Source organism: Nyctereutes procyonoides, unplaced genomic scaffold (genome assembly GCF_905146905.1).
Source record: "Nyctereutes procyonoides isolate TBG_1078 unplaced genomic scaffold, NYPRO_anot_genome, whole genome shotgun sequence".
Classification (NCBI taxonomy): Eukaryota; Metazoa; Chordata; class Mammalia; order Carnivora; family Canidae; genus Nyctereutes; species Nyctereutes procyonoides.
Window position 1 is genome coordinate 250,145 of NW_026575155.1, and position 25,618 is coordinate 275,762.

Here is a 25,618-nt window from a genome sequence, read left to right on the forward strand (position 1 = left end):
CCAAGCTGTTAAAAATAGTGCTGCTGGTTGTACCACGCTATTTAACTCTTTATCCCATTAGATGAGACGTCAGCTCTGACACCACCACTTCATCAAAAAATTGCTAAGAATGACTCTACAGTATTTCAAAATATCTGGTTGATTCTGTCACAAATGTGGTCATCATCATGCTGCACAGGATATCAAACAACAAGCTCACCTGAATTTGGGGGAAACAGACTTTTTTACACCATATTTGGACACAAATACCTCTGTCCATTTTTAAATACTTCATCTGGATAAATTTCAAGAATTGGATCTCTAATGGCACATACTCATTTCTTGACCCACTCGGGGTGCAGCTCTGATTTGAATGTATGCAGATTGTCTTAGTTCAAGCTGCTACAGTGAAAAAACCATACACCAGGTAGCTCAGAAACAATATCTATTTCTCACACTTCCAAAGGCTAGAAATTCCAAGACCAAGGTGATGGCAGGTTTAGTATCTGGTAAGAGCCTGCTTCCTGCTTAGGCACTGTCACTTTCTTGTTGGGTCCTCCCATGGCTGAGATGGGGGGTCTCTGGGGCTCTTTCATAAGGGTGCTATTTCCATTCATGAAGGCCCCACCTCATCTTCCAAAGGCCCCACCTTCTAATCTCATCACTCTGGGCATGAGGATTTCAATGCAGGGATTTTGTAGTGTGTATGTGGGGGCAGGGGAGTGTGGTGGTGGACACAAACGTTCAATCCATAACAGATTTTCATTAAACCATTTCTTTTACTGTCTAGATGACTGGCCCTGAAGAGTAGGTTTTGGTGTTGGCTCACTGTTGGATGTGTAGAACCAGTTTTGAAATAAAAACAGTGAGTCAGAGAACCGTGTTTGTGGAAAGAGAAGGGAAATTGTACTCTTTGGTTGTAAAGCACCTGAGAAATCAGGATAACTAATTCTGAGGAGTCTTACCTGACAGTTGTAAAATATGACAGTTAAGAAATGCCAAACCATTGTTTCCATGTTCTGCATTTCACAAGAAATCGTTCTTGTTCCTTTGGCTTCCTGAAGACTAATCAAAGGAAACATGAAGCAACAATAAGCTGGGAGGGTTTCCCTTAGATTTCAAATCTCTTCTGGAAGCACTTATGGTAACAGAATTTAATTAGTAACATATGGACAAACTGTAAGGGCATAAGCTTTTATGAATTATCATCCAGTAGGAGAGTTGAAAAGTAAAATTCATACAACCCCCATGTTTTCAGAATTGAAATTTAAGAGAGAGGGAGAAGGTAGAGGTATGCTAAGTGTTTGGTCATATAAAATCTTTAATATTTTAAAGGTTCATCTATCAGGCAGTGAACTCTGGAGATCACTTTTTTATTGCAGGTGGTCAAGTATAGAAAACTAAATAAACCTGTTAATAAGAAGCAGCCCATAATTGTGTGTGAAGATGGATTATTAGAGCTCTAAGAAAAATTGTACCCCCCAAAATATTACTCTTTTTTAAAAAATATTTCATTTATTTATTCATGAGAGACACAGGAAGAGAGGCAGAGACACAGGCAGAGGGAGAAGCAGGCGCCATGCAGGGAGCCCAATGTGGGACTCAATCCCAGAACCCCAGGATCACACCCTGAGCTGAAGGCAGATGCTCAACCGCTGAGCCACCCAGGCGTCCCCCAAAATCTTATTCTTGAGAGTTTTTTAGTATTTGGCTTTTGTGTTGTTGTTGTTGTTCTTTAGAGAGAGAGAGAGAGAGAGAGAGAGAGCACATGTGAGCACACATTCACGGGGTAGGGGAGAAGCAGAGGAAGAGGGAGAGAGAGAATTGCCAGCAGACTCTGCTGACTGCAGAGCCCAATGTGGGGCTTGATCTTACAACCTGAGATCATGACATAAGCTGAAATCAGGAGTCACACAGTAAACCAACTGAGCCACCCAGTCAAAATGTGCACACATTGCTAGGGTCACCCCGAAGGCCTTAGGGGGTGCTCATACAAGGGAGAGCCTCAGAGCTTAAGTCTTATTAAATTAACAGTCAGTCTTCCTTCATGTGTTTATTCATCATATTTTATAAATCTTCTAATTCAAAAAAAGATTTAAAACATTAGCAGTACTCTATCTTCATCTGAGAAATGCAAAGATGACTTCCTTTGCAGATTATAAATTTGACACATTAGAAATATTAGAAAATGTGTTTGACATTCTGTGCTAATCCCTGTAAAACTCAATTTTTATTCATTACTGCATGTTTGTGCTTTCAAAAAATGAAAATATTGCATGCATCAAAGTGATTCCCCAAATTCATTCAGTAAAGCAGAGAAATCAGACTCTTGAGTTTAAAACAAACATCTGTGTAGGGTCAGGGTGGAAAGAGCTTAGTAGCTGGTAGTTCTACTCACATATGTTGCTTAAGTGGATTTATAGGTATCAAATGACTGCACAATAACCATTTCACTATCCCCTGACCCACAAAGCCACTGAGTAATCTGTGTGTATCAGCTGTTAGGACATTTTGTGCAGGAATTTCCAGACTCTCACAACTTGGTGATTCAGAACCAGAGTTCTGAACCAGAACCCAGATCCAGAAACTTGCTTTTCTCTCTTTGCCCAGAGCTGATCAAAACTTTGGCGATAGGGATACCTGGGAGGCTCAGTGGCTGACCGGCTGCCTTTAGCTCAGGGCATGATCCTGGTTTGGGATTGAGCCCTGCATTGGGCTCCCTGCGAGGAGCCTGCTTCTCCTTCTGCCTGTGTCTCTGCCTCTCTCTCTCTCTCTCTCTCACTAATAAATAAATAAAATATTTTAAAAAACACCTCTGGAGATAGGATTTATAATATCTGCTCTCAAAAAATATTTATTTGACAATTATACTAATATGTCCATTTCTGCTGAGAAATACAACTATCAAATACTGGTGATGGTTCTGGACTTTTAATCTTGAAAAGCCATCTTGAGATTTAGGAGTTAGTAACTACAATTTCAGATTAAAGGGCAGTGAATAATCTTAAATTAAAATGTCATCAAGCTATCAAAACCTGATGTGCCATCTCCAATGAAAGGATATACCTGAGACACAGTCCAGACCGCATGTGTCAATTAGTGAGGAGAGACACTCAGGTTTATTATTTTTTATCTCTTCCATTTTAGTGTTCTTTGCTTTTACTACATCTATTTTGTAATCTGACATCTTTAGTAATGATTTCTTATTTTACATTAATAAAGTTTTAGGGCCATTGTTTCCTGGCACCTTAATCTCAGGGAGAACCTGCAGAACACAGAATGGTCAACACCCACGCCTTCCACTGAGTATGTGATTCTTATTAACATCAATCTTAGAAGAGGACATTCCTTCAATCTTGTCTGCTGGAGAGTGTTTACTGGATTTGAGTTGACAATTGCCATCTATCTGAAATCTATAGTTAATGCCACTAGTGAGCAAATTGTGCTTGGCTGAGATTGCCACTTGGGGAATATTAGAGAAAGATCTCAGAATCCTAAAATCGTTCCTTTCATGTTCTAGTGGGGAGTACCTGGTAAGAAATTTCAGCCACTGATGGCTTTCCAATACCACAGGCCACTGTTAAATTTTCGAAGATGTTCTTGAAGAGCATTTAAAATTTTTTTTGAGAATTTATTTTACTATAAGAAGTTATTTTATTTATTTTATTTCTACGTAATATAATCCCCCAAATTTAATCATTCAGCTGTTTGGGTAAGAGGATGCCCTGAAAATTTTCCTAAATTTACTAAAGCATGTAACTTATATGAAAACAACGATATGCACAATTCTGAAACACCAGTCATTTTTTTAAAGATTTTATTTATTTATTCATGAGAGACACAGAGAGGGAGGCAGCAACATAGGCAGAGGGAGAAGCAAGCTCCCTGCGGTGAGCCTGTTGCAGGACTCGATCCTGGGACCCCGGGATCATGACCTGAGCCAAGTCACACCAATCATTCTTTTTGAATTCAGTCATTTTTTTGAATGACTTAAAAAACAAATCAAAACAAAAACAGAAAAGAGGAGGGGGCATAAAATTTTTGTGCAGTATATAATAAATATGCAAATTTTATTCAAATCAGTTCATTCACCATAAATATTTGCCTATTAACACTTTCTCTATTAAAATAGCAATTAATTATACACTCTCTGCATAATACCTTTACAACCCTAAAGAATGAAAATGGATGTGAAGCCATCTTCAGAGAGTCTGACAGAGTCATGTTTGATATGACTTTCTCACAATGCCTTATGCTGATCTGAGAATAGAGGAAGGAGGAAAGGTCTGTGGAGCCAAACTAACTAGATATAAATACACAACTTTGCTTCTCTGCTTTCCAGTGTTGTGACCTTGAGCCAGGACCTCTTTCAATTGTCACATCTGTCAAATGATTTTAACACAGTGGAGTCACATCTTACTTAGATGTTAGGTTCTTAAGGGGAAAATTTATTCATAGTCAAAATCACCCTTTAATTCTTTAGGTCATCATTAACTCACCAGGCCACCAGCCACAGGTAGCTCTAAAGTCAAGCACATCTTTTATTTTTCCTTGCACTTTGGTATGATTTCCCTTTATCTTATTAAAAGGGAGGGCCAGAAGGGGTCCCTGGGTGGCTCAGTTGGTTGGGTATGTCTGACTCTTGATTTGGGCTTGGTCATGATCCCAGGTTTGTGGGATTTAGCCTCACTCCCTGCTCCCATGCTCGCTCTCTTTCAAATAAAGAAATAAATCTTAAAAAAAAAAAAGCAGGGGCCAAAATGTCCATTTTGAGAGATCAGAAGGACTTGTGTGTCTGTGTGTCTCTCTCTTCCCCTCCCTCCCTCTCCCACTTCCTACCCTCTCCTCTCCTTACTCCCTAGACCTACTACAGTCAAATAATAGCGAGATAGATGAGTATCTTAACCTAACTAATTCCTACTTCATTGGGTTACTTTCTACCCTATGAATGTTTATCCATGATAAATACTGGATTGTATTATTTTATCTGTTACTACTAGCCCTGTGCATCTTTTCTATATTTGTTAGTACAATAATTGTATATTAGTGATTGTCAAAAGCACATGGCTATTAATTTTCATTTTTGAAAACTTGTGAAATAACTCATATCCACAGTTTTTATAATTTGCTTTTACCATGGTACTCTCTGTAATGTACTCTTAGAACAAAAAACCTCTTTAACACATCAATTTTTCCTAATCATGTTTCCAATTAAAAGTGTTACTTTAAATAACACTTGTTTAGTAAATTTAAACAGTGTGTTTAAATACAAATACTTATTCTTAGTCATACTACATTATCCTTGGTCACACAAGAATATTTTAGATGATTGATAGACAATGTAAGAAATTTTATTCTTAGAGTTGGGGGAAGAAGCACAAAAGGTTTCATTTGGTTAGGGATTACTTGACTTGGAGCTGTTAGCCGTTATGGAAATAATCATTTCTTAACCTCATTTTATGAACTTCTGCCAGTGATTTTGGAACACATCCAAAACTATTAAAGATGTTTTGTAGCTAACTTTAAAACAATTGTTGACCTCAACCAGCAGAACTACATGACAATTTTTTGTTTGTTTTCTTTTTAAACTCACTCTGGAAAGGTGAAAAAAAAAATCACTTCAAGAAAGCGGCCAACAGAGACTCTTCCTAACATCTGTTAGTGAAATGTTGGTACAAATTCCAACATTTTGTTTTTGTAAAGTTATTGGGTTCAAGCTTAAAAAAAAAAAAAGAAAAAAACTGAATTCCAAGACCAGTAAGGCTTAAAACAAGGTAGAAATCTTTTACTGTTTTATTTTTAAGATTCGAAACATTCTGTTTAAATAAGTTCATTATAGGTGACCACACATCTTAAGTATTTTTACTTAATTAAAAAGCAGATCTTGAAGTAAAAAGAACCGGAGGAAGCAACATAACTAGAAAACAACACTTAAAATCACAGAATTAAATATTCAGGTACCAAGAAATAGTATCTATTTATTAGTTTACCAAAACCAATCTCCTTTATAATCGTTTTGCATTCATAGTTTTGCCAATTCAATCAGTCCTCTCTTTTTTAGTGTTTGGAACAATTTTTTTTCTATTCAAATATATACATATAAAAATTCTGAAGATATTAATAAAATTCCTGAGTTAACAGCTATTCTTTTCCATAGAACTCTTAAGGCGATTTTTGAAAATTTAAGAAATCTTTCTCAAAGGACATTTTAGCAAGTAGAAAACTAGAATTGAGTAAAGGAGAAAATAATTGGACCCAGTCCTAAATCTTCCAGTCTTGGGTTGGACTAACGTTTGCCTCAAATGAAAGAAAACACGAGCATGCTGAAGAAAATAAACATTCTCAGTAGGCAGTGTAGTGTTTGAAAAGTTCAAAGATATGATGATGTGAGGGAACAAAGATTATCTTCTTCTACTTTTCCCCTCAACTGGTTTCTAGGGAATATGAGTCTTCACTGTTTTGTTTAAAAAATGTACTAAAATAGTTCAAAAATCACAAGAAACGCCTGTCAGAAACAGAACTGCTCTGAGGGCACTAATTTATGCATGGCTAAAGGAGAAAAGAGACTTCAAAGTGTGTTTTGAAAGTTTCACAGAATAATGATTTGGAATCAGAATCCTTGGAAAAATGTTCAGCGATCGTGTCACTTAAATGTTGGTAGGACTCAGAGTGAACAAATGAGGTCCTGGCTTTTCTGTTTTCTGAAGATCTGAACCCTACCTTTGGGCTAAAATAAAGTAAAAATGGGGAAGGAGAAGAGAAAGTGGAAAAGAAAGATCTATAGGGGTGAGGGTGGAGTTCAGAGGACTGTGGGACATATTCTGGTATGTGGTAGAAAGAGGGATACTTAAAAAGATTGCTTGGACCCCTTCATGATTTTTTTTTTTTAATATACAAGCAAAAGTGATGTATTGAAATCACTTTTTGGTGACCTGATATCTCTCTAAGACTAGGTCATGCAGGCCACTGCTTTTTTTTTTTCTTTTTAAAGATGCTATTTATTTATTCATGAGAGAGGCAGGGACATAGGCAGAGGGAGAAGCAGGCTCCCTGCAGGGAGCCCGATGTAGGACTCGATCCCGGGACCCCAGGATCATGCTCTGAGCCGAAGGCAGACGCTCAACCGCTGAGCCACCCAGGCGTCCCTCAGGCCACTGCTTTATATAAATATGCTTACAACTGTCAATGAAAACAATCCACTCAGTTCTCCATTCTTCACATAGATAGACACCAGCTTTGCCAATTTGCCTCATGAAGATTGCAATTTAGGGATAGAGAACCTGAATAGTTGAACAATGTTAAACAGGAGAACTGCACATTTGAGGCCTGTAGGTTTTTAAGAGTTTTAATTTCACAATTACATTTGTTATCCAGGCTTCTAAGGGAAAGAGAAAGAAAAAAATTATCCAAAATAGCATGTATTCCTTAGGAATGAGGAAGTCTAGCACAGCATCACAATTTACATGTCAGTGTACATATAGATGAATAAATCAAAGATGGCATGTTATATGAAACATTTTTCTCCCCTTCCCAGAAATGTAATCAATGATTTCATACCCAAGAAATTCTGGTCTCCTGGGAGCTTTTTTTGAAATCCTTGAACTCAAGGTTTTTTTGTCCTCCTTTAGTCTATTTGTTTATTTCTCTTCCTGGTTCTTCAAACCAGCCTAGCTGTTTAGTCTAAAGCAGAGATTTTCAATCAAATATGATTTCCCCATCCCCACCCCCAAGGGCATTTGGCAAGGTCTGGAAACACTGGTTGTCATGACTTGGGTTTGCCATAGGGGAGATGAAGGTGCTACTGGCACCTAGTGGGCAGAAGCCAGGGATACTGCACCACATCCTACAATGCACAGGACAGCCCTCCCACAACAAAGAATTATCTGGTTCCAAATGTTAACAGTGTCATGATTGAGAAACCCTCCCCATTGAGATTACCAGGATGAACCACTTCTCCAGTCACAGCCTCCTAGCTTCTGCCTTCCTGCTGTGCTTCAGAATCTTCATTATAACCCCCAATTTCTCACCTTAGTCCATCTTCATTAGATGAGTAGACCTTTCTACCTGACATCTTTGTGAATCTGCAGTGCTTCCTCATAGTTCAGCTTGGGGGAAACACGATGTGCGGCCCAGGATAGTAGTTTAGTAATAAACTACGTGGGTTTTAGGAACAGACTGGATGAGTTCAACTCCCAGCCCTATTCCTTACTGCTTGTATAACCTTGACCAAGGTTTCTTACCCTCTCTGTGTCTCAGTTTCCCCACTTGCAAAACAGATGGATAAAAATGGTACCCTACCACAAAGAATTGTCGTGAGAGTTCAATAAGTTAATACTTGCAAAAAACTGGGAATGTTGCCTAAGTGCTTAATAAATGTTAACTATTGTTGGGGCACCTGGGTGGCTCAGTCAGTCAAGCATCTGACTTTTGGTTTTGGCCCAGGTCATGATCTCAGGATTGTTCCATCGGCCTGGCCTCATTATCCATCATGGAGCCTGCTTAAGACCCTCTCTCTCACTCTGCCCCTCCCCACTCTCTCTCTCTCTCTCTCTCTCAAATAAATAAATAAATCTTTAAAAAATGAAATGAAATATTCTATATAAATTTATGAAGGTGATTATCTCATCATTTTCGTCATCGTATTAGTATCAGATAACATCAGCCACCATAACTGGTCAGTCATTTCAACCCTAGATACCAATCCTGGAAAATCATTGAAATATTTGGGAGAAAAAAAAATATTCGGGAGAAAAATAAAGATGCTCTGCTTGCATTTTTCATCATATTTGTATATGCAAAGCTTATATAGAGTAGGTATTATATATACATTTCCTAGTCACAAATATGTTTAAATAACCCATTTCTATATGATGTAGGTATAATCAGGGGTAAGTTGGTAAAGCAATTTAACTGTAAAATAAAGAGCTTTTATCTTAAAGGAGCAGTACCTTAGGTGCTAGATTCCATATTAGGCTAAATTAAGGATAAAATCACTTATTTAGCAAGCAGGCTTGGGGTGCCCAGGTGGCTCAGTTGGTTGAGGCTGAGCAGTTGAGGTTGAGCATAGGACTCTTGGTTTTGGCTTAGGTCATGATCTGCGGCGGTGGAGGGAGTTGGGGGTCCTGGTATCCAGTCAGGCTCTGTGCTCTGTGGGGAGTCTGCTTCTCTGTTTCTCCTCTGCTGATGCTGTCTATCTCTAAGATAAATAAATAAATCTGAAAGAAAGAAAGAAAGAAAGAAAGAAAGAAAGAAAGAAAGAAAGAAAGAAGGAAGGAAGGAAGAAGAAAGAAAGAAAGAAAGAAAGAAAGAAAGAAGAAGAAAGAAAGAAAGAAAGAGAAAGAAAGAAAGAGCAAGCGAGCTTTTCATAATCAGGCTTATGACATTGTGTTGTCTGTCATGGGGCCCTGAGAGATTCATGGGTTTTGCTTTGTGAAAGGAAAGCAGAAACCACAATACAGAACATGGAAAAGACATATATGGTTTGGCTTGGTTTTTCTTATTTTGATACTTTAAAACTTAGGCTTTATGAATGTGTGAATTTGTCACCAAACTTTAGGCCAGTTTTCTTTAATGTTGCATTCCATTCAAATATTTGCAAGTGGCCTTTGGTACTATTTTAATTATTCTGTCTGTTTTAATCTTTCAGATCATAAGGCCTATGGATTCTCTGCCCCAAAAGGCCATCAAGTGGTCACAGCAACAGAGTATCAAGGTAGAGTAACTTATGATTTTCACGGACTGTGTTGTTCAAATGACTCACAAATATGACGCATGTGATATTATCTATTTGTTGAACCCTCTGCCTTACCTCGCACTAATTCTTCCTTCTGAAATGCTGCTCTGTGCTGTTTCCACTTGAGAACTCTTTCTCCACCTCCTCAGTGGAAATTTTGGACATTCAACGAAAGACCTGATGTACAAAGAGGGCCTCTAATTGCGTAAATTATCTGCAACAAAGCAGATCTAATTTGTGAAACTGGTAGATGGAGGTCTTGCAAAGTTTCCAGCCAGCTGGATATGGCAAATGGAAATTAACGCTGCAAACCCCACTCTATTTAATGTACTTAAGAAAACATTAATATAGCCTATTTTGGGGTGCCATTTTTGTTATTTATTTTAGCTTCTTTATTTCTTTTTATTTTTTTTATTTTAGCTTCTTAAATATATTTATAATAAGGAATTGGTGTTTAATGGGTATAATAGGGAGTTGGTGTTTAATGGCCATAATAGTAGAACGGTTTTACTGGTGTTTAATGGGTATCACTTTTGCAAGGTGAAAAATTCTGGACATTGGTGGCTTAACAACGAATATACTTAATGCTACTGAATTATTAAAAATCATTAAGATGGCAAAATGTTAAAAAGTGTTAAAATGGTAAATGTTAAAGAAAGATGGTAAATTTTAAGATATGTGTATTGAACCACAATTTTAACAAAATGTTTAAGGACTGGGCAGCCCCGGTGGCTCAGTGGTTTAGGAGCCTTCAGGCCAGTGCATGATCCTGGAGACCCAGAATCGAGTCCCACATCAGGCTCCCTGCATGGAGCCTGCTTCTCCCTCTACCTGTCTGTCTGTCTCTCTCTCTCTGTAATAAATAAATAAAATCTTTTAAAAAATTAAAAAAATTTAGGACTAATAAAATAACCAAGGAAAACTTTATAAGGGCTTTTATATGTTTACTTCAAATATTGACCACCTACAACGATTCTGAAGGCTCTTTTACTTCGAACAGTAATACTAGGACACCAGAAGAATTACTATGTCCTTGGTATGATGCTTGTATAGGCCAGAGACGGTAAACATTTAAGAAAGAAGTTACAAATGTGTGTGAACTCACATCTTCAGGCATATCTTAGGTTTCTGCAGTTGGGTGAGATGAGTTCAAAGGAAAGAGACAAAGTTTAAAGACCAGAACTGGGTGGGAAAATTAGGTATATTAGTATTTAACTAGTACTTACAGTGGTGCCTGGCACACAGTGTTATATGTCCTTTTTCATAAAAATATGCTAAGAATCAGCCTGCCACTCACAAGTAACACATCACTTGATAACGGATAACTTAAATCACTATTTCAGTTAATTAAGTCCTAATATGTTACATAATTAAAATAATAAAACACTTAGTTTTAAGTCCAGAGAAGTGGGAAGAGCAAATTAATGACTGGGAGTAAAGTAGAGGTATGGAGCACTTGTAGGGAAAGTAAACAGGGCCAGACAAGATGTCGAAAAGGAGATGAGCAAAAGGCCAAAAGAGGGATCACACAGTGAGAGGAAAAGATGGGCCAGGATTCTGTAAGGGACGAAGGAAGTGAGTTGTCCTATTTTGTACTTTCCTGGAGGTTCTCACTGTTGGGCCCAGCTGGATACCATGAATATACAACCCTGTCCCCCTACCCCGCCCATCAGCACCCAGGCCCTACAGCATGACATCTCAATTAGGATGCAAAATTATATTCTACAGTCTTACACTACTTTTTAAAAAATGTATTGAGGCGAAATTCACATATAACATAAAACTAGCACATTCAAGCAAATGATTCAGTGGCATTTAGTACATTCACAGTGTTGTATACCTATCACCACTGTCTAGTTCCAAAAATTTCCATCACTCCAAACCAAAATATTTTAGCATTTATGTTACTTTTAACATAGAGGCAGAGAGAGAGAGAGGCAGAGACACAGGCAGAGGGAGAAGCAGGCTCCATGCAGGGAGCCCAACGTGGGACTCGATCCTGGGACTCCAGGATCACGACCCGAGCTGAAGGCAGCACTAAACCGCTGAGCCACCCAGGCTGCCCCTTACGTTACTTTTTAATGCATGTTTTATTTTTAATATAAAAAAAACCTTCTATATTTATTGCAATCAAATGTTAGTCATATTCCTGAATAAGTATTTTCTATTTTTTCCCCTATGCTCCTTTTAATTAAGAATTATAGGGGCACCTGAGTGGCTCAGTCAGTTGAGCATCTGACTCTTGGTTTCCGCTCAGGTCATGATCCATAATCTCAGATTGAGCCCCACATGGGGCTCTGTGCTCAGCAGGGAGTCTGCTTCTTTCCCTCTGTGCCACCTCCTCCCACACACACTTACCTGTGTGTACACCTGCATGTGCTCTCTCTCTTTCTTTTTAAAAAAATAAATCTTAAAAAATTTATATTTTGATTCTGTTTTATAGGTGCCCCAATCATTCCAACTTGACTGTCCTTAAAGCAAAAAATAAATTTCTATCTTCTAACACATTTTAGTTGTAGCATATTTCATGCAGTGACTTAATTTTAGTTAAAGTCTGAAATATTTTATGATTTGTGTATATGGTATAGGTATGTTCCACCGAATTCATTTCATTTTTTTGCCTCTTGTCTCTCTGATGTCAACAAATCACGAATTAATTCCTTCTTTTGAGTACTGCTGTTTTGTATCATTTCCCATAGTGGTGCCAAGAACAGAACAAGACTGAAATGAGAGAAGCTTTGCTAGGTTTATAAATTAGATGAGCAGCCTTTATGTACAATGTCCAATGCTGTAAGCTATCAATCAGTTTAATAGCATGCTTTTATTCACAGAAGTAATTTCTTGGTAATTCTTCAGAACTGTTTTGGTAGTATCAGTTCTGTTTTTGCATTATGTAAAATTGTGATGATTTTCAACTTGAGCACAGAGAATAAAATCAAAAGATAATGAACAGTACAGAATCCTAGAAAAATTAAAATTCACAGTGATTTCTAGCGATGAGATTTCTAAAAGTGATCATTTTGCTACATGAAAATAATTTTTGCTAATGCTTTTTCTAAACAAAGAATTGTCTTTTCTTGATCCAAAGGAAACATATTTTTGGCAATGAAATGATCATCTTAGTAAAAAAAAAAAAAAACAACTTGGTGCACTTTTATGTTTTAGTGCGCCTCGTTTTGAGAAAATATAATTATATAATTTAGGGATCCCTGGGTGGCTCAGCGGTTTGGCCCCTGCCTTGGCCTGGGACATGGTCCTGGAGTCCTGGGATCAAGTTCCACGTTGGGCTCCCTGCGTGGAGCCTGCTTCTCCCTCTGCCTGTGTCTCTGCCTCTCTCTATGTGTCTCTCAGGAATAAATAAATAAAATCTTTTTAAAAAATGAGGAAATATAATTTATGGGACACCTGGGTGGCTCAGTGGGTGATTGTCTGCCTTTGGCTCAGGCCATGATCCCAGGGTATTGGGATTGAGTCTCGCATCAGGCTCCCTGCAGGGAGCCTGCTTTTCCCTCTGCCTATGTCTCTGCCTCTCTCTTTATGTCTCTTGTGAATAAATAAATAAAGTCTTAAAAAAAAATATATATATATATATAATTTATGTCTATGTCATATTCTTTGCTCTCTCAAAGGTAATGTTTTAATTCAAATTTGAGTGATTCTTAGGTAAATTTGGGTTGTGTAAAGTGTGGGCTTCTTTCATGTCAAGGCATACTTACAACTGCAACTAAAGGAAATTTCTCAGGGTGAGAGCAATAATAATCATTGATGGAGCACGTACTATGTGCAAAGTACCATGCACACCCAGCGTATAAATATATTACCTCATTTAATCTTCACAACTTCGTGAGATGATATTATTTTTTCCCTTTTACAAATGTGAGCATAATGTTCAAAAAGGGTTAAGTAATTTGCCCAACATCACACACGTAGTGTATATAGCAGAGGTCTAATTCCAAAAGGTTGTGCCTTAAACTACTACTTTATGGTATAATAACTCTCCAGGCTACATATGAGATTATATTGATCATGAGTGTTCCATTTTAGCTGAAAAGAGAGAGGAGAGTCCATTGGTGGTTAGCTTCTCAGTTCATCTGGAGTTCTTTATCCTCAGATGTTGATCCCATGATTCCAGTTTACTTAATGTTTCTCGCATTCTGGAAGTCATGGTGTTGGTGCCTTTGGATCTAGGCACTGGCTATTGCCTTATGTGGAATACTCCCAAAGAAACACATGGTGAGGGCAGCCTGGGTGGCTCAGCGGTTTAGCGCCACCTTCAGACCAGGGCATGATGCTGGAGACCCGGGATCCAGTCCCTCATGGGTCTCCCTGCATGGAGCCTGCTTCTCCCTCTGCCTGTGCCCCTGACACTCTCTCTGTGTCTCTCATGAATAAATAAATAAAATCTTTAAAAAACAAAAAAACACATGGTGAATTCCAATATTGAATTCTGGGAAATTTTTATTCAAATTCTAAGGAATTCTAATTTCATTTTCTCAGTCTTTGGTCAAAGTCAGTCTCTAAATGAATTGAACTCTGACTACTCAGTTTCTTTTGTGATTGCACACCAACCCTCCTCATCTACTCATACTCTATTCTGATCTACTCTGCTTTATTTCCACAGCACACATTCCCTCCCAATGTAGCATTTAATTCACTGTATGATAATTTTTGTGTGCCTGACTCCCCCTGCAAATTGTAAGAACCAAAAGAACAGGGATCTTTGTTTTGCTCACTGATATAGCTCAGCAACAATGCTGGACACACAGTTAGTTGGGTGACTCGGAGAGACCCATTTCTCCACTCATGGTCGTTGTAAGTGAGGCAGGAGTGGTGTGACTGCATTTAGGAAAACCGTTAGTTTCATTTATAAATATAATTTCTGCAGAGGTTTTTCATAGAACATTGAGGGCAGAAGTCAGATCTTCTTGGTGAAGAATGCTGTGTTTGTGTGTGTCTGTGTCTGTGTATGTAGTTAAATATATGAAACAATGTGACCGAGCACAAATTTATTCCTAAGACCTAAGTGTGTGGGCTAAAAATGAGTGTGGGTGTGTGTTTAATTGTTGGAAACCCAACAAAATACGGGAAGGAAACCTATCTAAAACTCAAGACTCCGGAAAGTCACCACCCATTCTCCTTAATCAACAGAACAGAACCGTGTTTCCTCAGACAAGTCCCTTAGCACACATTTGTCTTTGTAGCATAATTGTAAACATGTCTGTAAAATGATGTCTCTTTGTAATGTAAAACCTGCTCTAAAAATTTTAGGCATCCTTGAAAATAACTTTTATGGGGTCCCCCCCCCGCCTTTCTTTTCTCGGTCCTATTTTCTGTTTTCCATTACCTTTTATTCTATTTCTATATTTCTAGCCATATGTGTGGAACTAAGGGGAAAATTAGGGACTACATATAACAAGAAGAATTCTATCACACAGAAATCATCACTGGGTTAAATATTTTCATACATATTTGTACAGGCTCTTTTTCCATATCTATGTGTATATTAATAAAAGCTGGGGTAATATGAGTACTGCTCTCTAATCGACCATATCACGTAGTATCCTGAATTGTCTTTTAAAATGACATCAAATCTGCTACATCAAAATCAGATGTATGGAAAAGATTTGAACATAATTTCTTTCTAGTCAAAGATATGTGCTTTTGGGGTCAAACTATATGCATTATGGGGGGGGGAACCTCAGAGATATGAAGGTAACGCTCTAGAGAGCCTGACTGAATCGTACTTTTAAAAATATTTACAACTGGAGGTTTCCTTTGGCAACTCAGAGCAGTTGGCTGATAGGCGCTGGACTTTCTCCTGCCCCCCAGTCATCTTGTTTGGACAGTTAATAGAGGGGGGTTCCTTCGGAGGTTCCAGGAATTCTTTAATGATGTAAGTGCAGTAAATTTCCTGTAATAAAGTGACCTAAATGAGCTACAGTGAGGCAGTTAAACTGGATGCCAAGATTAAATCTTCTCATAATTTATCTGGATAGAGATAAAGAGTAGAAATCCATGATTTAATAGATTATATTGGGGTTGTAGCAACATACCCATGGAGAGGATCATCAAAGAATGGGTCTGAGTGGGAACGTCGCATGTTGATGGAATGTTTGTGGATCCCAAGGGCTGGACTGAGTGCTTTTCTTAGGCACTGGATGTGAAGCAGCCTCTGTTTACCTCCATGGCACTCATGGCCCTTATCACAATGGAACAAAATTACTTTATCTTATTTGTCTCTTCCACCAGGCTATAAACTCCCTGATGACTGAGACTGGGAATAGTGGGATAAATGATAAATAATTGATCATAACTGCCCTTTTTAAATTACTTACCGTGTCCAGACATGCGTGCTTTGCATGTATTACTATATTTGAAGACTCACAAGACTCACAACTCTCTAAGATACTATCTTATTTTACAGATGATAATGAGTCTCAAGAACTAGGGTCAGTAGCATAGTGTCATGCAGTTACTTTGGAGAAGAGCTATAATACTTTCAGTTCATCTTTGGGTTAAGCCAACATGGTGCCCATTGAGGTGATTTATGGATGGATGGAAGTATAAAGGAGTAGCTTATGGCTGTTTAAAAATTTACTTAAGTAAAATATAAATTCATAGAGACCATTAGAAAACAAGTTTTTCTTGTTGTTGTTTCCAGAGGTTATTTTAGCCTGTAAATACCCAAAGAAGACCATCTCCTCCAGATTAGAGTGGAAGAAACTGGGCCGGAGTGTCTCCTTTGTCTACTACCAACAGGCTCTTCAAGGTAAGAAGCTCTAGACTTGATGAGGTGAGAGCAAGAGAACACCAAGTACAGCCTGGGTTCTTTAACTTATCAATGGGAACAGGGAATGAGAATTCTCACATTACTGAGAATGTGGGGTTTTTAATCATTTTATTTTGTTTTATTTTATGTTATGTTATTTTCATCATGATAAGTGTACTCTTAATCCCTGTCCCCTATTTTCCCCCATTCCCCTACACACCTCCCCTCTGGTAACCATCAGTTTGCTCTCTATCTATACTTAAGAGTCTATTTCCTGGTTGTTGTTGTGGTGTGTGTGTGTGTGTGTGTGTGTGTGTGTCTGTGTGTGTGTCTTTCCCCTTTGCTTACTGTTTTGTTTCTTAAATTCCACATATGAGTGAGACCATATGGTATTTTTCTTTCTCTGACTGACTTATTTCACTTAGCATACTACCTTCTTGTTCTAGCCATGTTGTTGCAAATAGCAAGATTTCATTCTTTTTATAGCTGAGCCATATTCCATTTTTATATATATCTACCACATCTTCTTTAGCCATTCATCTATCAGTGGACACTGGCCTCCTCCCATAATTTGGCTGTTGTAAATAATGGTGCAATAAAGATAGGGGTGCATATATCTCTTTGAATTCGTGTTTTTGTGTCTTTTGAGTAAATACCCAGTGTGATTCCTGGATCATAGGCTAGTTCTGTTTTTAATTTTTTCCCACCAACAGTGCACAAGGGTTCCTTTTTCTCTTTATCCTTGCCAACACCTGTTATTTCTTGTGTTTTTGTTGTTAGCCATTCTGACAGATGTGAGGTGATACCTCATTGTGGTTTTGTTTTGCATTTCCCTGATGATGAGTGATGTTGAACATCTTTTCATGTGTCTGTTAGCCATCTGTATGTCTTCTTTGGAGAAATGTCTATTCATGTCTTCTGCCCATTTTTAATTGGATTACTTGTTTTTTTGGGTTTTCAGTTCTTTATGTATTTTAAATTCTAACCCTTTATTAGATACATCAGTTGAAAATATCTTCTTCCATTCCATATGTTGCCTTTTAACTTTGTTGACTATTTCATTCACTGTGCAGAAACTTTTTATTTTGATATAGTCACAATGGTTTATTTTTGCTTTTTTCCCCCTTTCCTCAGAGACCTATCTAGAAACTGTTTGCTACAGCCAATGTCAGAGAGCACAGGTTTTCTCTTTGAGGATTTTTATGGTTTTGGATCTCATATTAAGGTCTTTAATCCATTTTGAGTTTATTTTTATGTATGGTGAAAGAGAATGTGTTTTGTAAGTGTGAAATGAACCCAACAATGACTGAGACCTAAAGCATAATCACCATGAAAACGAGACAGAGAACAGAAGAAAGTTGAACACCATGGAGGCCCTAGACCCTTCGTGTCTCAGCTCAGTCCTAAAGGATGTAAAATGCAATGGTTCTTGCTGACCCAGTAGATTAGACTCTTGAGAGAAAGGAAGATGAGATGGTGTGGAAGTGAGATGTTCTGTGGTAATAATGTTACCCTATTTCCATATCACCATCTAGGAAGGTAGGCCATCGCTAAGAGCTCTATAGAGTTAAGACTTAGACTTCTGGTTGGGGAAGGGTAAACACAACTATCTTTAACCAGTGCTTTATTTTTAATTCTTTATTTTTTATCCATTTCTTTCCACTTGCTGTTTTCCTGTTGAATATATACTGAGCTTTTAAAGTATTGATAATAATGGATAAAATGCTATGATGTATGGGACTTACCTCAAAATAATTCAGTGTTTAGAGGTACAGATGGAATAAGATAGACCATGCATGGGTTACTGTTATTGCTGGGTGATGAGTTTTATTTTACAATACTCCGTAATTTTTTGTGTGCTTGAAATTTTCCATTATAAACATTTTAAAAGTTGGAAATATAACAAGTATAGGAAGCATGTTATTATTTTAGAATACTATGCATTACTTTAATTTTAAAAGAATTAAGTATGTGAACAGATGTTTACAGTCCATAAAGAATTTAAAATACCCGTCTTGTTTTCATCTGTCAAGATAGGACTGCTGCAGGCCACAGGGCTGTCTTTGCTTGAATTTTCTACCATTGCCAATCTAGCACCTGAATGTTTTACAAAACACTATTTTCATTCTGTACATGTTACTACCAAACACTAATCAAAAGAGTGTTTTTAAGACCCATTCACCTTTTCTTTTGGGGCAGTATGATGTGGGCCACCACACATAAAGTTACTGTTCCAGCTAAATTAACTAGATGCTGCAGTGCCTTCTGAAGGTGTGAATGTTTATATAAGCATATTAGAAAGGGGATGAGGCAAGAATGAGGATTGAATCTTCTAAAATATGAGAATATTGAACCCAATGTTCTTTTGTGAACTGTTTGTTATTCTAAAAAAAAAAAGAAGAAATTTGAAATAGCATTGGCATATAACTTTTTGAGTTTTTTTATTTAAATTCAATTAGCCAACATATAATAGGTCATTAGTTTCAGACGTAGACTTTCAGTAATTCATCAGTTGCTACAGTACCCAGTGCTCATCACATCACGTGCCTTCCTTAATGCCCATCACCCAGTTACCCCATGCCCCCATCCAGCAACCCTCAGTTTGTTTCCTATACTTAAGAGTCCTTTTTGAGTTTTAAATTGAGTTTATTAATAGGGAAACAAATGCCTTGGTCACTGAATGAAGTGACTAGAGGAAGGTAGTATATAGAAAGTTATTTGCATTATTATTAACATTATTGTTTTCTTTTTCTAAAAGGTGATTTTAAAGATCGAGCCGAGATGATAGACTTCAGTATACGGATCAAAAATGTTACAAGAAATGATGCTGGGAAATACCGCTGTGAAGTTAGTGCCCCATCTGAGCAAGGCCAAAACCTGGAAGAAGATACAGTCACTCTAGAAGTGCTAGGTGTGATGTGCTTGTAGCTGTAGGATTACTGTTCTCCACCCTCATCCCCATCACCTAGGCCACCTGGGGCCCTGGTTAGGAAAGTTCTAGAAATCACCGACACCACTTCTCCTGTAAAATCTTGGCTATTGCCCCTTTTCACCTCATTCGCTGCCAAAATTTTACTCTTAGAAATTTGTTGTGACAAAAATCTCTTTTCATTTCAGATTAAGGTAAATCTTAATGGCCCTATCTTCTACATAGGAGTTTTTCCCCTAACAGTTTATTTTTCAGTACCTTTCAGTATACATGGTCTATCCCTTACATATAAAATCCAATCACACGAGATGACGGAAAAGCCTTAAAACAAAAAAAGTAGGTCAGGGAAAGTATTAGAAATTATTTGGTAAAAAAGAAAAGAAAGGGAAAGAAAATAAAAGGAAAGAATAAAGAAAAGAAAAAAGAAAAGGAATTTGGTAAAGAAGGGAAATAAGGATTTATTGTGCAGCTAGTATATGTTAGGCTCTTACACATACATAATTTTACTTAATCTTCACTGACAGCTTCATTTCTATAGATGAGAAAATAGAAACTAAACGATTTTTTCCAAGTCTACATAGCTAATAAGTGTCTGGACCAGGATTTGGGTCCTGGTGGGATTAACTCCAAAGCCAATATATTTAGTTACTATGAGAATCCCTGATAGATACTAACAGTTCATGATGATAACTGGTGGAGGAACATGATCTTTTCTTCTCCCTAGATGTTACTGTAAAAACTGCTGACCATAGAAAGTAAAATGACTCCTCTTCCTTTTTCTATATAACCCAGGGTCTTTCTAAAATACTAGTCACTCACTAGTATAGCAGAAATTAAATTCAGAAAACTTTGCAGGAGATTCAGCTGGTGTATTAGTCTTCTCTTGCTACATAACAAATGATCACAAACCAAGCAGCTTACACCACTACCTGTTTATTAGCTCACAGTTCTGTAGATCAGAAGTCCAGCTTGACAAGGCAAGGCTCTCTTCCCAGGGTATCATAAGGCTGAAATCAGGGAGTCAGCAGGCTGAGTTCTTGTCTGGAGGTTCTGGGGAAAAGTCCACTGCCGAGCTCACTCTTGTTGGCAGATTTCAGTTCCTGTGGCTCTAAACCTGTAGTCTCCATTCCATTCTGGCTGGGAGCTGGGAGCTACACTCAGCTCCTGGAGGCACCACATTCTCTGCCACGTGGCCCTCTCCATCTACAGTCCAATAGATGCATGTTGAATCCTTCCTGTGCTCTGAATCTCTGACTTTCCCTTCTGTGACCAACTAGAGAAAACAACTTTTCCAGGGGTCATGGGATTAGGTCAGACCCATCTAGGCAATCTCCCTGTCTTTAAAGACAATAGATTGAGGACCTTAAATTACCTCTCCAAAATCTTATCAAAGTAGTACCTATATTAGTGTTTTTGGATCAGGCCTGGAAATGGCATATATGATTTTTCCCACATGCCATTGGTCAGAACTCATGACCCCATCTGGTCTGGCAAGGGGGCTGGCAACTGGTCTGGCTGTGTGCCCAAGAAGAAAGGACATGGATCTCTTGAACAAGTAGCCAGTTTCTATCACAGGTGTCCAATAAGCCCATATTTACCTGGCTGTTAAAATCCTTCTTTAGGGACACCTGGGTGGCTCAGTGGTTGAGCGCCTGACTTCGGCTCACATCATGATCCCAGTGGCCTGGGATCAAATCCTGCATCATGGTCCCACAGGAAGCCTGCTTCTCCCTCTGCCTATGTCTCTGCCTCTCTCATGAATAAATAAATACAATCTTTAAATCAATCAATCGATCAGTCAAATCTTCCTATAGCTTACAAATAACCAGTACCATTTGACTTCCATCCTTCAGTGGCCCCAGCAGTTCCAGCATGTGAAGTACCCAATTCTGCTCTGAGTGGAACTGTGGTAGAGTTGCGATGTCAAGACAAAGAAGGGAATCCAGCTCCCGAGTACACCTGGTTTAAGGATGGCGTTCCTTTGTCAGAGAATCCAAAACTTGGCTCCCAAAGCACCAACAGCTCCTATACAATGAATACAAAATCGGGAACTCTGGTAAGGTCATTTCAAGCATTGATCTGATAGCTCTCTTATATTTGGAGAAGAAAAATTATTAGAACTAAAATGATGGAGAATAGAGGGCTGATACTTAAGTGGAGAGATGAAGGGGCAATGGGGAAAGATGGCAGTATATACCCAGGGAAGTGATGGAAAACCAGAGCTTGAAGACAATATAGAGAACTAATAATAATAATTTTAACTCATTTTAAAATGTTCATTCCTTCACTCTACGAGGACACAATAACATTGAAAACCAGATCCTCTGGTAAATAATCAAGCATATTGATAAAGTGGGTCAATAATAAAGCACATTAACTGATGTGACTCCTTGAGGAGGAGCACACTCCCGCCCTTGCAGCACCAGCAGGCTCAGTCAGCAGGTCCAGTAGATTTTACACTGACATCTTGGGCAGAAAACCTGCCGTCACACTTTGCTATATTTACTTTTCAAATTTATTTTTTCTCAGAGCAGGTGATAAAAGCCCCAAGGCAAGTTTGGAATGATATAGATTCACTTTCCGCACTTAGCCTCAACCCTTGAAATATCTTATGATGTCAAAGGGTTGTACCAGGGCAGAACAGAGATAGGTTCTTCCCTGAGAAATAAACAACTAAGTCTCCAGTGTATGGATGATGATGGCTTCCTTTTAGTTACCAGTTATGTGCAAGTAGATCATTTATGGTTTTTGTCCAACTTATTGTTAATACCCTTGGTCTTGCATTCCTGGTGAATATTTTTATAGTCTGGCTTTTGGGACAGTGAGGGATGATTTCATAAAGTGAAATACATGAGGGAAAGCTTTCTGTGCCATCATGTTGAATACAGAAAGAAGGGGATGTAGGTAGTGGGTAATGTCAAGTGAGACAGGAAAGGGAGTTAGTAGATCAAAAACTTGGCTGCTTTTAGGAACATGTGTTACATGAGGATCCAAAACCATGAGGAGGTGCTCCTTAGAGACTCATGGCTGTCATGGCTGCAGTCAACAGTGACCACAGCAGTACTGAGCGTGTGACAGGAGGCATCAAAAGCATGATCCAGGCACCCCTCTCACCCTCTGTGCTGGTCCTGGCAGAATCCTCTAAGGTGTTCAAGACCCACTGTGTTCCCTCCCTCCCTGCCCGTCTACTAACTTCCTCCCTCCCTCCCTTCCCTTCCTTCCTGTCATCCATCCATCAATTCATCTATCCATCCATCTTTGCTTCCCTCCTCTCCTCCCCTCCCTTCTTTCCTTCCTTCTCCCCCTTCCTTCCTCCTGGCCATCCTTCCTTCCTCCCTTCCTTCCCATCCATCCATCTTTGCTTCCCTCCTCTCTTTCTCCCCCTTCCTTCCTCCATGCCATCTATCCATCTTTGCTTCCTCCCTCCCTCCCTTTTCCCCTGCCATCCCTCGATCTATCCATCTATCTTTTCTTCCTTTCTATGGTCATACCTTTCCGTTGTTTTGGCCGAAAGTAGAAGGAGCAAAGGTTAGACCTTAATCCTTTCAGAATTTTCAAAAATCCCACACTTGATAGAATTTGTAATCCTATAAACTACACTGGTTGAGATTTTCCTAGACCCTATGCTACTTCCTGGTAGTTGCTCTGGCCTTTTAGAAGAAACGTTCATGATTTGCCACTGCAGTGAACTCACTTGTGGCCAAGAAAACTGCATTCACCCTTTCAGGCCAGGGAGACCTTCCTTTACAAATGGATTTCCTGGGAATTAGAAATACCGACAAAACTTAATAGTACCGTGTGCTATAAACTTCAAAAAATGCCCAGTGCCTTTCTAACCGTACTACTTCCTCAGTATCACAAAACAAAGACACTTCCCCATATATATTTAAGTCTTTCCCTGTCAAGATAAACAGGAAACCTAGCTACTTACCCCTTGAAGGCATGGCAGTCTTGAATTCACAGTAAAGATATCAAGTCCCAGGTCATGAAAAAGGAAAGACCAATTTAATGCTAAAGTTCAAGGGACATGGTTACTTTAGGAGTATACTTACAGATTTATTGCTTTAAAAATATATTTATTTTCCTTCCACAAATAGCAATTTAACACTGTTTCAAAACTAGACAGTGGAGAATATTCCTGTGAAGCCCGTAATTCTGTTGGACATCGCAGGTGTCCTGGGAAGCGAATGCAAGTAGGTAAGCATGAAATATTGGGAGGAACAATGGTTTGCAGCCAGAGTGCAGGTGTACTTGGGGACGGCAAGGAGCGAGGGGTAGGATTGAGTGTGAGTGATTGGAAGAATAAACCAGAGGGAATGTTTCGAATGAGCTTGACATAATGTGTTGCAAAAAAGCCAGACAGGCTGTTCTTCGTCTCTGTCCCAAACAAGCCAAGAATATTTAGCACCATGCTCTTCAAGTTTTTGAATTTTTCAAATCATAGTTTTAAAAATACGCTTGTCTGGCTGGGCAGTCTTCTTTGAAACAGAAGCTAAGAGTTGTATACATTTCTCAGGGTCAAGGATTTGGTATGGGGTTATGTTGCCAGCTCTGTCACTACATATTCTTGAGCAAATTATTCAACCTCAGTCTCCCCAAAATAGAAACAGTAATATGCTATCTTCATTGGGTTCTGGCTCAATCGATAGAACATGCAACTCTTGATCTTGGAGTCATGAGTTCAAGTCCCACATGGGGAGTAGATCTTTCATAACAAAAAGAAAAAAAATCGATATCTGAAAAGGTTACAATACCACTGGCATATTGTGAGCACCCTCAGGAGTTGTCTATTTTAGTTGCTTGATAATTTTTTCAGTCCCCTAAAATACAGTGCTTTACTTACCACAGAGTGGGCTCTCAAAAAAGACATGTCAAGTGTAGTTGTGAATCTCTATTTGCTATAAAACATAGCTGCCATATATTTCACAAAATGAGCTTCTTAGAAGTCAGTAAGATTAGTACTCAGAATCTTTTCAGATTCTATGAGTTTCAGAGCAAACACTTCTTTTTAATTTTATTTTTAATAATTTTGGTTCATTTCTCCCTTTGTGAAAGTCCTGTGTTTTGAAAAAGATTGTGGAATAGGACTAGCTAGAGGTGGCACCTGCAGCTTAAAGGTCACTCAGGGGGGCTGCATTCTGGAACAGAATACCCACAGCTCCCCTGGCAGGAGTTTATCCTCATCTTTGTGAGGTCAGAAATTCATTTTTTCAATGTGCTCAGAGATACGCCGGTATATGCACGCTCATCTGCATTATTTATGGACACTTAAACTCTTGGCATTATTTTTTAAAAATATATAATCTTATTAGACTTCAGGATACTCTAAAGTATAAGATATTTAGTAGTGTATTCTAATTTCCACCCATGTCTTTTTAAAACTCAGGGATACATATTAGCCATCCAATTCACTCAAGTGTTGACAGTTATAGTCAAACATAAGCATTTGCTTAAGATATCAGAAAGTACCCCTCCTCTTAGTGCTACTTTGGAATTAGCTTTAGAAAAATTCATCAGAACATGTTTAAAAGTAATGCATTAATACAGTTTTCCTAACTTCATTCATTTATATACTATTCCCATGGGTTTTTTTTTACTGTAACTTTATACCACCTGCACTATTACTATTTATTTTTTCTTTAAATGATCCTGTTTAATTTCAATGCCTAACTTAACCTCATCTCAAGAAATAATATCTGGGATGTCACGGTCTTAACATACTAGTTACTTTTTTTTTTTTAGTTACATTTTTTTTAAGCAGGCAGTAAATAAATACGGAACAGCTGAAATTTAACAGTATGTGTTTTGCTAGTCTTACCACTTGAATTTGACCGTGATTTTCACATATCTACTCTTTCTGCTATAAGTTAGCTTAAAAGTTAAAATTAGTTCATTTAATGCTCATTCATTGATCCCAGATGTTTCATGCCCTTGGGCTGGAATTTATTATCTTTTGATATATAAGGATTTGTGAAACCACATGTCAAGGTTTCTTCATGAATGATCACTAATAATTTATAACCCAAACCCAAATCTGTTCTAAAGAAGCTCTGTTTGAAGTACAGAAAGAAAGTAAATACAGATTTGGTGATTTTTCCCAGGCTGCCCCCTGTAAAACTCGCGGGAGACTCTACTCACACTTAGCATTTTAACAGCTTGCTTCCTATTTCTTTTTGGTTAGAATAATAACACCATCCTTTTACTGTGG

The 25,618-nt window shown here is 38.3% G+C and overlaps 1 protein-coding gene across 2 annotated transcripts in view; it reads left to right on the forward strand.

Annotated features, from left to right (window-relative positions):
• JAM2 (junctional adhesion molecule 2) overlaps window positions 1-25,618 on the forward strand; it is a 59,959-nt gene that overhangs the window by 25,377 nt on the left and 8,964 nt on the right. For both annotated transcript variants that reach the window (XM_055313408.1, XM_055313409.1), the window contains exons 2-6: window positions 9,626-9,691; window positions 16,374-16,481; window positions 19,240-19,392; window positions 21,264-21,466; window positions 23,508-23,607. In XM_055313408.1, the coding sequence (XP_055169383.1) occupies window positions 9,626-9,691; window positions 16,374-16,481; window positions 19,240-19,392; window positions 21,264-21,466; window positions 23,508-23,607 (630 nt within the window). The remainder of the gene's footprint in view (window positions 1-9,625; window positions 9,692-16,373; window positions 16,482-19,239; window positions 19,393-21,263; window positions 21,467-23,507; window positions 23,608-25,618) is intronic.